The sequence below is a fragment of the Girardinichthys multiradiatus genome, chromosome 4, assembly GCF_021462225.1.
Source record: "Girardinichthys multiradiatus isolate DD_20200921_A chromosome 4, DD_fGirMul_XY1, whole genome shotgun sequence".
Lineage (NCBI taxonomy): Eukaryota > Metazoa > Chordata > Actinopteri > Cyprinodontiformes > Goodeidae > Girardinichthys > Girardinichthys multiradiatus.
The window spans coordinates 31,485,223-31,501,211 of NC_061797.1; the positions used below are offsets into that span (position 1 = coordinate 31,485,223).

Genomic DNA, 15,989 nt, shown 5'->3' on the forward strand with positions numbered 1-15,989 from the left:
TTTATAAGTGGTCAGAAACTTGTAAATAATTCATGAAAGAATAAAGTTATGTTAAAACCAAGCACACCATTGTTTTTCTTGTGAAATTCCTAATAGGTTTGATGTGTCACAGGACCCTCTTCCTATTGAAAAAACAAAAGTTGGATTCAAAATGGCTGATTTCAAAATGGCCGCCATGGCCACCACCCATGTTGAAAAGTTTCCCCCCTCACATATACTAATGTGCCACAAACAGGAAGTTAATATGACCAACCATTCCCATTTTATTAAGGTGTATCCATATAAATGGCCCATCCTGTATATCAAGAGGAGCATTATAGCGTTAGCCATAAAGGTGCACCTGTGAAAGTAAATGTGTTGGACTTCTTCTTGACACTCAGACAACAATTCTGAGTGCTACTCTGCCAGGCAGAACAAGTAAAAAACTGTTTCCAAATCATTAATACGGCAACGAATAAACAATACTTTTATCTGAAAGGTAGCGGGGGGGCGGGGTACAACAAAAAGAAAAAAAAATTGTTGTAGTTGAATAAATACTGGAACAAAGGTGATTTATTATTTCCCCAATTAAATACATGCTGGGTTGTTCCAATTTGTATAATATTACATGTATATAATTTTTCAGAATTGCAACAACAGCTGTTAATTGTAACACAAATTATAATTATTGCAATCTTGACACTTGCAATACTCTAATAATGTTTAAATCATTTTTAACATGTGGAGGTATTAAAATGGTTATAGGTAAAGGAGTGACTGAGTTTGATTATGTGTAGACAGACCTATATTCTTTTGCCTTATGCCAATGCCTACACATTCTGTAAGCTATACTCATGCTTCCCACAAGCTCTGCTAATCTACACTGTCAAGAGATAACCAAACCATAGAGTATAAAGAAGCTTTAAGGTTTTCGGTTAGAGGGAATAACATTAAAGCCATTTCAGGAGAAATAAATGAGATTTACGAAAGCAGGAGTTATTTTTCTTGTTATAAAGAATTCCGTTAGGAGAGAAAGGGTACTGGAGGTGAGTCAGAGTGTGCACAAGATAGGGTTATGGTTTAAATAATGTGAGCAAACATTTGTAGGAACCATGACATTCTTTGGATAAGACTGCTCTGGGAGCCATTAGCTAAGGTAAACAGGTAATTCCTCAACGTAGCTCTCTTAATTAATTTGCAGATAGCCTGTTTTCCTGTTTCTTAGATTGGAACCTGTTTAATCCTGGAGTCAGTATTTGGTATATTAGTTGCAATTGTAATGAATTTAGGAGCATACACTGAAACACAGTTCTTGTATGTTGTAGTGATTGAAGAAGAATAAATAATGGCTTAATAAACCCCCGCGTTGTTTAAAGGTGTGAATACAGAAACTATCTTGAATATAGTTTGCTTTTCTCCAGTAATGCTATTACATCTCCTACATTCTCTATTATACAGCTTGCTGCATGATGCCTTTGTGCAACTTTTCATATTAACTATGTTGCACTGTAATAGGCCAGAAGTCATGCTGTCATCCATTTATCGCTTAAAAATCAGTACAGACCAAAAGAGCAGTTAATACAGCTTCCTGAAGGCTTCATGTTGACAGATTTAATTCACGAACAGGTACTTTTCTGCATATATTATTATGCTCTGTGTACTCGATTTATAAACAGAGAATAATCATTTATAATTTGAAAAAACATTATACAGTATATTACATATTTATTTTGAACTGTCTAACATGATTTATGAGTAGTTTTGTTTTTTGTATGTCATATTTTCCTCTTATTTACTTTCCTTTAATTGACTCCCACACATTTCAATGCACATACAAAGTCCAGATTTAGATCATGGTGGTGGTAATACATTTCACATATTTTTCTCATTTATTTTTAACAGTAAATCATGCATCAACTATAAATAATAACTAAGGATATCAGTGGAAGTCAATCAAACAGTTTAAAAGATTTGGAAAAGTTATTACTAATTATTGGGATGATATATGAATTAGTAATTTGTAACTCTTTACAAATCAAAGAAGCAATTAAAACAAGCATTGGAAGTCACCCTGGAAAGCTATATTTAAACCCAGATAATTACATATATAGTATAAAAGATACATAACCTTTTTTTATTACTGTCTGATATTAAATAAGACTAAACTTATCCTGTTGTAGATCAGTTAGGATTACCAAAATTATTTACTTTTGCTAAATGCCTAAATAATGAGAGATAGATTTAAAAAACAAATGTTTTTATTGCTTCTTTAAAGTGAGATAAAACTCTTTGGGAAAGTCCGGATGATGACCTCATATCTTTTAAACCATCTCATAGGTTAATTCTCAGCTTGTGAATTAAATTGAAGCAAACTGATGGATGCATATAAAGGCAATACCCTTAATAAACAGCTTTCCTGTGTGACATCATAGGAAAAGTTTAAGAAATTAGGCAAGATATTAGGGCAATATTTTTGGACTTTCACAAGTCTAGTTCTTCTTTGAGTGCAATCTCCAGATGAGTGAAGGTGGCAAGTTCATCTGTTCAAATAATTATATGGCAGGATGAACAGCATGGAAATGTCCAACCATCATACTGTTCAGGAGGGAGAGAGCCTTCAGTCTGAACAGTTCTCGACCCCAAAGCGACCAGCATGCGCAGAAGGAGAAAAAAGGTAAGAAACAAGAGAGCACAACTTATAACGATGGCCTTTTGAGGAGCAGTGAAAGATGGTTTTCCACCTACCCAATGCAACCACTGTACTAGTGAGTAAGAGTGTGAAATAGTTTTCCATGTTTGATGGTAAATTGGATTCCCACTGTCCAAAGTAACCAATAATCTACACATAAAGGAAGAATACTTGGTTGTTTTTGAAAATTGTTATGAAATATAGATAGATACTACTGTCACTCACACATAAATTTGCATTATTTCTATGAAGGGTTCACCATGGCAGACTCCCAGAAGTACCCAAACCATGAATAATAATTGCGCTTTCTGGGAGAGCATTATTCGTGTCAGTTAATAGTGATTTCATCATAGTAAAAAGACAGTTAGGAAGAATAAACTGTTTTTTGTCCATGTATCAAGTATTACAATTTGACTTTCAAGTAATATATGCAGGGTCAGGCTGTAGGATATCAATAATTTTTATTTTAGCAACCTCACTAAATACATTTAGGATGTTTCTGTTATAAATACACTACTACAGTTTACCCCAACTGTGAAAACCCCAATTAATCTGCCAAAGATAGAGACACAAATCTCTTTTCTGAGGGCTTGGGTCCAGGTGAGCTCAATATTTCAAAAAAAAGGAACACTCTCAGTTAATGCATTTTAATAATATGCTGTTTTGTTTTTCATACTTTTTGTCTCATGGTTTTTTCCCTAATTACCAGATTTTGTGTTCTAATTTCCTGGCTGACAAAGATGAGAAAATATACGAGAACAGATGGATGCTCTGATGGTGGTTTTCTGTGTTTTCCTCTGAGTCATTGTGACCCAGAGCAATCTGGATGGAAGGAAGAAATCAACATCTGCTGACATCAGAAGGCTCAAGCTTTCCCAGGAGGAAGCTGCAAAAAGACACTGTAATATACCCATGGATGGAAACATTAACAACAAGACCTGAGCAGGAGTGTGTGGGTGCAAAATCAAAGCAAATTAAGTCTGTGTAATAAGAGACACTATTGTGTTTCTTAATTAGCAATAAAGTATATATTCTCAATGTATTTTAAAAATTGTCTTCTTATCTATTTTTTATGCTGGGCTAAACGGTTCAACAAAATACTAAAGCCAAAACACAACAACCCAAGCTGCAGCACACCAACAAAAACCTTAACACAACGACAAAAGCCACAAGTAATAATAAAACGAAAGTTAAAAAAAACAAAAAACAATTTACATAAATTGGAAGTTGTGGTCAACCTGGAAGTTATGCTAATACTTAAGTGAAAGGTACCAGTGTCTTTTTTCTTGTTGCGGCTTGTGTGGCTGCGTTGCGGTTTTTGTTGTTGTGTAGTTTAATTAGTTGAACCATCTTGGCCACCATAATTGTTGAAGGCTAAAATTAACCTTTTTATATACACTATATCCATTGTTTGAAAGTGTAAGTGCAATTTTCCTAGTTTTAAGGCAGTTTTAGTAGTAGACTAGATCCTTTATGCTATAAATTGACATTGACTGATCCTAACTTATGGTTCTAAAAAAAAAACAACCGGCAATCTTTCTTTTGAAAGTTGTTATATAAATGAAAAATTAAGCATCTTCATAAAAAAATGTGTGAGGTCATATGGGTTGATGGAACTTTAATATTCAATCACTCCACAACTTTGTTTTAGCCACAAGTGTGTTTTAACCACTCTCTATAATGTATCAGATACATTATAGAGGGGACACTGGACACTGGTTATAATAGCCATTGCCATTGTAAAATTAAGCATGCATAACATTAGAGTCAGAGAATGAGCCATATCCTGTGGGAGATTAACATCAGTCTCTGGGCCGCACACTTCACACACCAAAACCCTGCCTCTGCCTCGCTGACTATAATTGTTTATAAAATCAAATATTTTGAGTGTACTCTAATGCTAATTGACATTTCACTGAATCTTCTTGCTCTAAGTCTTACAGGCCATAAACTCAGAGTATTTTGATTGTTGCAGGGGTCTGTACATTTGTGGAAAAGAGCCCTTTGCAGGGATTGCCACCTTATTGATTTTTCTTCTGAGGTTTATTGGTTTATAAAATCCAATGTTTCCTCTGTTCCTGCAAAGACATGAAACAGGCAACAGTGCTGTGCCTGTGTTTCCTGCTTCATTAGGCTTAAACAAGAACAACCTTTTTTTAAGTTCTCTCTTAGTTTGAAAAAAAAAAATCAATTGCAAAAATTACTTGTAACCTCCAAATCCATAAAAAGCACAACAAATATAAACAAACTGAGTAGCAACAAAATATTAGTCAACCTCTAAGTTGAACATAACTTTATCCTTCTCACAACTTAAAAAAAATAAACCCAGTCTTTCAGTAATGTATTAATACTCTAATCAATTAGCTTCCCTTGCTGTTCAGTGTATTCAATAAATTAATAAAACGATAAGGGAGTGAGAGGATTAAGTTTACAAATTTGCTAAACTTTGCTGTTAAATGTAAGATTGATCTTTTTTCACAAAATATATGAAGAAGTAAGTATTATTCTAAGGGATGCTAAAGTATGATACTTGCATGCATGTAAATATATATATATATATATATATGCAGGTCCTTCTCAAAATATTAGCATATTGCGATAAAGTTCATTATTTTCCATAATGTCATGATGAAAATTTAACATTCATATATTTTAGATTCATTGCACACTAACTGAAATATTTCAGGTCTTTTATTGTCTTAATACGGATGATTGTGGCATACAGCTCATGAAAACCCAAAATTCCTATCTCACAAAATTAGCATATCATTAAAAGGGTCTCTAAACGAGCTATGAACCTAATCATCTGAATCAACGAGTTAACTCTAAACACCTGCAAAAGATTCCTGAGGCCTTTAAAACTCCCATCCTGGTTCATCACTCAAAACCCCAATCATGGGTAAGACTGCCGACCTGACTGCTGTCCAGAAGGCCACTATTGACACCCTCAAGCAAGAGGGTAAGACACAGAAAGAAATTTCTGAACAAATAGGCTGTTCCAAGAGTGCTGTATCAAGTCACCTCAGTGGGAAGTCTGTAGGAAGGAAAAACTGTGGCACAAAACGCTGCACAACGAGAAGAGGTGACCGGACCCTGAGGAAGATTGTGGAGAAGGGCCGATTCCAGACCTTGGGGGACCTGCGCAAGCAGTGGACTGAATCTGGAGTAGAAACATCCAGAGCCACCGTGCACAGGCGTGTGCAGGAAATAGGCTACAGGTGCGGCATTCCCCAGGTCAAGCCACTTTTGAACCAGAAACAGCGGCAGAAGTGCCTGACCTGGGCTACAGAGAAGCAGCACTGGACTGTTGCTCAGTGGTCCAAAGTACTTTTTTCGGATGAAAGCAAATTCTGCATGTCATTCGGAAATCAAGGTGCCAGAGTCTGGAGGAAGACTGGGGAGAAGGAAATGCCAAAATGCCAGAAGTCCAGGGTCAAGTACCCACAGTCAGTGATGGTCTGGGGTGCCGTGTCAGCTGCTGGTGTTGGTCCACTGTGTTTTATCAAGGGCAGGGTCAATGCAGCTCGCTATCAGGAGATTTTGGAGCACTTCATGCTTCCATCTGCTGAAAAGCTTTATGGAGATGAAGATTTCATTTTTCAGCACGACCTGGCACCTGCTCACAGTGTCAAAACCACTGGTAAATGGTTTACTGACCATGGTATCACTGTGCTCAATTGGCCTGCCAACTCTCCTGACCTGAACCCCATAGAGAATCTGTGGGATATTGTGAAGAGAACGTTGAGAGACTCAAGACCCAACACTCTGGATGAGCTAAAGTCCGCTATCGAAGCATCCTGGGCCTCCATAAGACCTCAGCAGTGCCACAGGCTGATTGCCTCCATGCCACGCCGCATTGAAGCAGTCATTTCTGCAAAAGGATTCCCGACCAAGTATTGAGTGCATAACTGTACATGATTATTTGAAGGTTGACGTTTTTTGTATTAATAACACTTTTCTTTTATTGGTCGGATGAAATATGCTAATTTTGTGAGATAGGAATTTTGGGTTTTCATGAGCTTTATGCCAAAATCATCCGTATTAAGACAATAAAAGACCTGAAATATTTCAGTTAGTGTGCAATGAATCTAAAATATATGAATGTTAAATTTTCATCATGACATTATGGAAAATAATGAACTTTATCACAATATGCTAATATTTTGAGAAGGACCTGTATATATATATATATGTTTATTTCGAATGTTTACTTAACTGTTTCAAAAGTTAACATCTGTGTGCCAAGTGATTTGGCAACTTTTAAAAACTATGTTACAGAAAATGTATTCAAATTTGGTGTGTTGTACAACATTATCTGTCTTCTGTTAATCTAAAGTACTTTGTGATTTCATATTAATAAAGTTACTTACTTAATAAATCTTATTATAACCAAAACTTTGTTCTTGGAAGTGACTTGCACTCCAAACAATCTCAGGTTTAGTCTGTATGGTCATTGCTCCTTGTAACACCCTTATGGTACATTTACCCTAACTTGGCTTTCAGGTGAAATTTATGGAAAATGTAAAAAAGTTCATTCAACAGTGATATTGTATCATGAAAGTTTGGCATTAAATGTCAGCATGCAGTGGTGATTTTCTTATTTTAAATGATTTATTGTAACAAAAGCCACAAACAGTTGTGGGTATACAAACAAATTTCAGTATCTTAATACCGTCTCATGTGCCCTTGAGCATCAATTATAGTTTGACAACAACGTCTCATGCTCTTCACAAAAAGACTTTACAGGTCCCTCAGATTCTGGGGTACAGCGTTACGGGCCTCTAGACAGCGAATCAGCTGATTTTTTTGGGATTCAGGTCTGGAGAAAGTGCAGGCCACTCCATTCAAGGTATCCTAGTCTCCAGCATCCATTCCCTAATAATGCAACCTTGATGATCTTGAGCATTGTTGTCCATGAAGATGAAAATAGGCATGTGTTGTCTGTGTAGGGGCACAATGACTAGATTATTTATGTTATTCAGGTAGTATGGGCTTGTCACTGTACCCTTCACAAAGTGTTGGGCAATTCTGTATTCTCTATATTCTGACTACTTCTGTCTGAAAACATCCTGTTTGAAGCCTTGCAATGGCAAGGTACTGATGATCAGCTGTTAGGTGCCGTCTGGGTCTCATGCTGTCCACAGCATGATGAGGAGGACTGTTCAAATACCAATTCTGATTGAACCAGGAAATGTATCGGTCCATTGATGGATTCACCATTCTTTGATGAATTTTGCCATTAAGCTCCTTGTTAGAGAACAGCAAGTTGTGCAAAAAGTACTGAAACATTGAATAGTTGGACATGTGCATTCAAATGTTTAGAGGTCAAATTAAGTTCACCTGTAAAGCTTAAAGCGCATGTTAGGGTAATCCTAAAATTTCACCTGAAAGCTGAATATCCCTAACGTTTTGTGAGTAGTGAATGTTGTCTTAATAATTGACACTTCTGTATCACCTATGTGAGCATTTGACACTGTAGCAGCACACACAACTAGATCAGCAGGTAAGCCAGGCTCGCACACTTTCTGACCTACTTTCTGATTACTTCAGCTAATGAATATGTGACCACTTAGGGAATTCATAAGCTGTGTAGAGCAGGGAGCCTTAATCTCCAGATCGTCAATTATGAAAAAAGGCAGTGACATCTTAGCAGAAGTAAGGTACCCTATCCTAATGCAGTTGAAAACTATAAATGTCACACACAAAACAAAATAGAGTAATATCAAAAATGACACTTCAAGACGTGACAGGATGTGATGCTCCACAAAATGGGCCTCCTTTCTTCACAAGTACATCTATGTAAGACATGTTAAGTAAATAATGTGACAGATTAAGTGTTAATTTAACCACTTGGAGACATAGCAGTACACAGTGGCTAGATCACTTTTGCTTTACCAAACTCTGGAAGCCAAATACTGTTGGTGATTTTTCTAAGGGATGCTAAAATATGCAACTCAGACCATGTGGCAAAGACGGCAACTCATCATGGTCATTAATGTCTTGCATAAGACGACCTGTGTTACAAAAAGCAAAAGTAAAAATAGGATATGAATTGAGATTATCAGTGTGGTTTCTCCCTAGTATATAAATATTAATGAATGTGTTCACAGACAAGGGAAACTCATTATAATATCACAGCGTTATGGAAGGTCTCCTTACATGACCACTGTATTTCTTTTGAGTTGGTGTTTAAACTCAATCTCAAAGCTACAACAGGGATATATGACCAGGTGCCACTATAGCACTACATTGCAACTGCTAAGTTCTTAAGGAGTTTCAAACCCCTTCAAATTTTCACAAAAAGATAAACAGACGTTTGTTCTCTTCTTTTTTTAACCTAGTCAGCTCTCCTCATACAGTACTCGGCAAGGCAGTTCTTTAACATCTCTGTCAAGCTTGTAACAGTTCCCTCGCCACGTTTCCACTGCCTGTAAAGTGTGTAGGCTTTCCCCATGTGTGGTTGTGTTGGTATGGAAACAGGAAAGGCATTGTGATATTCATTTTTTAACCCTTGTCCCTGAGGCTCCAACATGAGGAAAGCCTGACACGCCCACCCCCCACTTACTTCTCAAGAACAGAAAAGGGCAAAATATGTCCAAATCTCACAACAGATCTCAGAAAGCACATTTTCATAAATAAAAATCACCAACCTACAGTTTCTGGATCCTGTTAAGTAAAAATGCACCTTTTAAGAGAAAAGTACTTTTGAAGGGTCCTCACTTTCTGCAAAACAAAGAAAAATGTTTAATTTGTTGCTCTTATGCTTTTATAAAATGTAGCTCTTTATATGTTTTATTTTGTGATGTTGTTTTTTCTCTAAAAAGCAAGCACAGTATACAATACGTTATCCATTTATTTTCTAGATCTACAGAGGCTCTCAAAGGTGTACAAGCCTAAGAAAATGGTAGGTTTTAGTGATTTAAAAACAATGGGACCATGATAAATCATTTTAAAACCTTTTATGCATATAAAGTATGTTTTCCAATTCCACTTAAAAGCAGAGGGTATATAAAAAAATAAAAAACTACTATATCATTTTTGGTTTAGGCGTCTTAGATGGATTTTCCTGTGTTTTACACATGTGTATCTTGAACTTAGGACATATTGTATAGAAAGGGTCATTCAGGAGATGGGTACAAACAGTTCTACAGCATTGTTTGATTGAAGAACAAATGAGATAACAGTTTCCCAAATTCTTTCATTAAAAAGTTTTTTTTTCTTCAAAATTATTGAAAAGATAAGATAGAAACTAGTCAGCTAGATTGCCAAGAGGCTAAAAACAAAAACCTTCTTAAACATTGTAGGATATTGTGTTACTGTCAAATAATATTAAGCATGAAGTTTTGGGCAACAACTCCAAAAGGTTTGTTTGGCACAAAAACAACACCAAAAGAACATTATACCCACATTGACACATGATGGTGAAATCATGATCTGGGGTTACTTTCCTCCAGATGGAACTTGAGTTTTTGTCAAGGTGTGTGAAATGATACACAGTACAAAACTTTCAGTTTGGCAACCATCAGGTGTCTCCTAATGAAGATGGGTTTTATTTTTCAGCATCGTCAAGAGCACTAGAAAACAAATCCACAAAAGAATGGCTGCATGACAGAAAATAAGCAATTTCGGAAGGGCCTACCCAGGGCCCTGAATTTTCAAATTAAAATCTGTGCTGTCACTTAAAGTGGTCTGTAGACAAAAGATGTAGTCACAGTTTTACAGATCTGAAGAATTTTTGCAAGGCAGAGTGGGCAAATATTGTCAAGATGTGGTGTGCAGACAGACTCCTACCTCAAACATCAGAATTACAAGGTGTATTATTTTTGTGCACACTTCACTTTCCTTCTGATAGATTTCTCTCTTCTTTAATTGAATAGTATAAGGAAATGTCACTTTAAACAGGCCGATATTTTGAAATGATTTATCATGGATTTATTTTTTTTTATATCACAAAAGCCTATCATTTTAAACGGAGGGTGGTGCGACACTTTTAAGAAGCACTATATATGAAGCAGCCCCTTTGTTGTAAATACACTTTCACATAAACGTGAACAGCTTTGTTGTCAGAGCAGGTCATCTTCTACTAGCTCAGGAATGCCTTTATAAAAGGAGGTTAAAGGCTCTTGTCACCATCTAGTGGCAGCACGCGGAACAAAGGAAAAAAAAAAATGCCATAGATCATGTCCCTATGCACAAAAAGACAGATCCATGTGACAAGTTGTCACATTCACTTTTATTGTAAAGGTAATATTATTCCAAAATATTAATATGTTAGAGGAACAGAGATCATGGAAAAAAAGGGCGACACACATCTAGAAAACACCTACACATGACTTTGGTAAGAATCTCGACAAGTTCTTATCAAAAATTACACTGCAAAAAGATAAATTTTCTAATAATGTTCCAAATCATATAGTCATCAATTATGATGCAGCTTTATGTACAGCCATTAAGCTGGGTAAAGAAAATCAACAGAGCTTAATGGGTCCAACAAACAACTGAACAACTAAAAGTGCATATAAATCGCTGGAATGGCTGGACACCTGTGCTTCAAAGTCTACTCAATTATTTAGGGATAACACAGGATAAAGGAGTTTTTTTTTTTATCTTAACAGATAATTTCATTAATATTTTCTCAAGATATGTATATATATATATATATACCACAATAAGTTTACAGTAAAGTTGCAAAAGAGATATATGTGTATCACAGCTAGTTTTTGAAGCACAGCAAATTGAACAAATTTATATCCACAGTTTTCCAGAGAGATCATAAAGTTCATTTATTCTTAAACATCACATGACCTGAGCTCTGGATTTACACAAACAGATTCAAGAATGTGTAATTTCAGCCCTAAACAGAGTGCATTGGATCATTGTGCGACAGTGTGCTGTTATCTTCTCAGTCTGCGTCTCTTCCCGTTTCATCCTGCTTCCTATCCATACATCCTAGCATGGATGGACATTACATGCCCTGATCTCCTTCCTGTCCTTGCAACTGGACAACTGGGCAGTCTTAAACTTCTGCTTTACTATCATAAGTCGTTCCTGAATACCGCCACCACAGAGCTTGGTACACTCTGTCCAGCTAGACCATGGCCTCATTCTGCAACCTAAAGGTAGAAATCCAGGAAAGAAGGAACAGTTGGTCATACAAATTAGCTTTTTATACTTCTATTGCATTGCAACAACTGAAAGTCGAATGCCAACCTGGATGCTCAGAAGCGCCCTCAACTCTGCCCTGTTTGCTCCTCCGTTTTTCACGCTGCTCTTTGCGTCGTCTCTTCTCATCACTGTTACCTTGTCCTCGACTGCACTTCCTAATTTTACACTTCTTCCTGTGGATTGTTTCAGTACAGGGGTCTCCACCAAACTGAGGCTCCATGGTGACAATGCGAGTCCGGATAGTGTGACCTTTGCCACAGGACTTGTTGCACTCTGACCACTCAGTCCAATCTGACATTACACAGTCTATGGCTTTAGACAAAGACATAAGCACAACAAAATAGGAGAAAGAAAACATCTGATGTGAAATCTCAAACAAAAAATCTTAAAAAACTGTTTTGATGTAATGGTTATGTGATAAATACATATTTGAAGTTAGCTAACCAGGGCCACCATTGTAGAAATTATTTTGTAAGTAAAATAAATTTAAGAAACTGGCTTAAATTTGTACAATATTTTGTACATATTATACATTATATTCATTGTCCTGCAATACATTATAATATAATTATAATAATTATAATGACAATATCATTATAATTATAATATAATTATCATATATTATAACCACATGGAGCAATGAACACCTAATCTCATTTATGTGTAGTGTCTCCTTTAAAGTGTGTTTGTCTCATAGGGTTAACTATCATGTGACACACTCAGAAGCTGAAACTATTTTTCAAAATCTTAATTTACAAATTTGCAATGAATGCAGCAGAATCTACATCTTTTGTGTTGTGTTTTTTGAAGTAATTTAAAGAAATCTTGCTGTGGACTGTGGCATTGTTTATCTTTTATGTTTTATTGTTAGAACGTAAAACATTTCATATTCAGAAATGCCATAAATCACTACATTTATACATATTTAAACCATCTTAAATTTTTCATAGTAGGGAGGATTCCAAATTAATCTGGGTTTATTTTTGGCCAATTTTGTCTTTGCTCAACTCAAATTCTGTCTTTGCTGTATGGGCCCGGATTTATCTGTAAATATCTCATAATACAACATAACCCACCTGAAAGCAGTTCAGGTGGTGTAGTTTTTATTTGTTGAGCTTCCAGTGCGCTTTTAGTAGTTAATTTATATCAGATTCATCCTTCCTCCTGTATATTTTCTGTTGACTGCGTCAAGCTTGAATGTGAATGTCTTTTAAATAAAGTCATTACATGCCTGGCATTACAGCATGGCGAGTTAATGTGGAAACATTGTCAGCCATCATATAGGCTATAACTTAAGTGACATATTGGTATTGTGTTTTTATGTTGTGCAAGTATTATTGCTTTTGAACTTAACAGTTGTAAAATGTATGGTTGTAGACATAATTTAGACAAGCAGTGATCTTAATTTGAGTTCGGATTACATCTAAAATGGAGAACAAATTGAAAATGTTAAATGTTGGTAATTCTCATGAATCTTATTATCCTAAATCTCACAAAATAAACTGTAAAGGTGAAAATTATTTTGGAATTATGTTTGTGTCAAATTATATTGTGTGTTTTTCATTCTTAATTTATATTACTGGTCTGTTCAAAGTATTTCAGCCACATCTCCTTTTCAGATGTATTCAAATTTATTTTGACCATTGATGTGCAAAACAAACAATATCTGATTACCTACAAAATAAATGTTGTTTTTATTCTTGCCTATTTTTTCTGCTGTGGTGAATTTTAATTTTACACAGGATGCAGTACATAGCAATTCTTTTAGAAACTGTATTGACTGTTTAACTTGATTCAGCTGGATTTATACCAATGATACACTGGAACCAAATTCAATGTCATGATATTTTAATTTGTTTAATACACTATGTCTTTCAAGCCTTTTAGTTAATCTACCTTTAACATGTACCAGAAAATACCAAAAGATATTTTGGCAGTAATTGTTGGATAATAAATTTGAACAACTTCAGTACACGTCTACACAAAAGAAAACTTGTTTACAACATATTTCGCCATAATCTACTATAAAATGTGAATGCACAGATTCAGTGTGTGTTCGTGTTCAAATGAGGACATTTTATACTTACGACACTCTGGTAGCATGCATTTCTCCACCTGTTCCAACTCTTCTGTACAATCTCCAAGTTCCACTGGTGATTTTAGCGTACGCTGTCGTGTCCTCATACCCTTCCCGCATGTGACACTGCAGTCACTCCACTCAGACCATGGAGTCAACAGGCATGGTATTGTATCTATTCGCCACGAAAAACTCAGTAAGATACTGTATATTCTTGCTAGGATTTGCAGCAACTGGCAGAAATACTTTACTTACAAAAGCTAATCTATAGTTTACACGCTTTTGTGCCTAATCCAGACAGTTTTCACCATGCTTGTGGTCTAACAGGTGTTAGGGAAGTTGTGGTACTGCTACTCACGACATTCTGGCATCATACACTTCTCAACCTCTAGAACCTCTGCCCCACAAATGGAGCCATCTGCAGGAGGCATCTTCACCATGCGCTCTCTCCTCTTCATGCCAAGACCACAAGTAGCACTGCAGACATCCCATTCACCCCACTCAGTAACCAGGCAACTGCTGGGAGCTAAAGTGAAGAAGGTTAAGATAGGGAAAAATAAAATGCTAGCTTAGGTCTACAATGTACATTAAAACAAAACACTACAAACACAAATTCCATATACTGACATTTTTTAACAAATATGCTGAAAAGGAAAACTCACAGCAGTCTACATTAATCACACAGTTTTCAGTCTCCTCTGTGGGCAAAGTGCACACTGAGCCATCATCAGGGAACTGTTTGACATAACGTTCTCGGGAGCGAGCGCCTGTCCCACAGGAAATACTACATGGAGACCATGTGATCCATTCCGACATCATACAAGTAGAGGCATCTTAATATGACAGGGACAAATACAAAGGTGTCAGTCTTTGAAAGTGTCAGTGATTCTGGTAGGTAAAAACATTATAAAAAATACATACTTTGGTCTTGACTGCATCTTAAGTAAACTAAAGTAAAACTGACAAAATAGCATATTTATTAATTTGCCTAAACAATCAAAGCTTTAATTGCATCTTACTGAATTAAGTGATTAGAACTAGTTACAACATGGTACAGACATCTTTTTTGGTATTTTATGTATCTATGGTAATCTCAGATAAAAAAGGTGTTTACTGCATAATTTTAGCAGAAAATACAAGAGATAACGCACAATAGGATGAATGTGAATGTATTAGGTGTATATGTCAAGAGATTTGTTATTATTGTTACCTGTGCTTAATTAAACTATAACATTGAAGTGCAGGAAGTCATTTGGATTTGAGAGAAAAAAATACAAAATGATGAAGTTTACAAAACACAAAATTGCTTTTCCATATATTTACACTAACAGAAAATTAAGTAGAAGAGAGGCCCTGGGTGGTTCAGGACTTTGTTACCGATTTATTTTTTGCCTGTATTTTAAATTTCTCGACATTTGGCTAACTGTAAGTATAAATTTTTGATTATGGATGTACTTAATGATTAAAAATAAGTAGTCTGTAATGAATGAAACAATACTATTACACTGATTTATTTCTTAATCCTCTGTTATCTACTACCTTCCTGTGTGTATCCCCACAGAAAAAAACAAATAGAGCTGTCAAGAGAATTATCATTTTAGCATAACTTTTAAAAAAATCCATATTCCATATCATCTAAATTTACAGATGTACTAACTTTGAATTTTGACTTCACTTTACTAGCATGGGATGCCTAAATTGTCAGTTCAACGGGACACGAGAAAAAAATCAATTTTAGACCTACACAATCTACTCTAATAGATGACACACAGATACCGGTTTCATAATTCAGACTCATTTAGAATGTCAGTTTACCTAAAGCAGACCATGTTCATTAACAGCAGACAACATGATACTCTTGTAATAAATATTCTAAGGTGAGCAGAAGAAATACAACTGGAGTTAGATTTAAAACGTCAGATGGTGAACATATTCAACACTTCCCTATACTTTTTCTGTCATTGGATTTGTTCCCCCTAAAATGCATTTCCTCACAGTAATCCATATTATTTTGTGGACTCTACGTCCACCAGCTATCTATTTCTGTGGAGACATAATTATGTCAGTACCCATGGAAAT

General features: G+C 35.7%; 1 protein-coding gene across 1 annotated transcript in view; it reads right to left on the bottom strand.

Annotated features, from left to right (window-relative positions):
* Window positions 1–10,882: 10,882 nt before the first annotated feature.
* spon1a (spondin 1a) overlaps window positions 10,883–15,989 on the bottom strand; it is a 96,683-nt gene continuing 91,576 nt past the window's right edge. The window contains exons 12-16 of the mRNA XM_047362281.1: window positions 14,573–14,743; window positions 14,269–14,436; window positions 13,921–14,085; window positions 11,879–12,145; window positions 10,883–11,781 (exon numbers count right to left, since the gene is read on the bottom strand). Of these exons, the coding sequence (XP_047218237.1) occupies window positions 11,618–11,781; window positions 11,879–12,145; window positions 13,921–14,085; window positions 14,269–14,436; window positions 14,573–14,743 (935 nt within the window). The 3' untranslated portion in view covers window positions 10,883–11,617. The remainder of the gene's footprint in view (window positions 11,782–11,878; window positions 12,146–13,920; window positions 14,086–14,268; window positions 14,437–14,572; window positions 14,744–15,989) is intronic.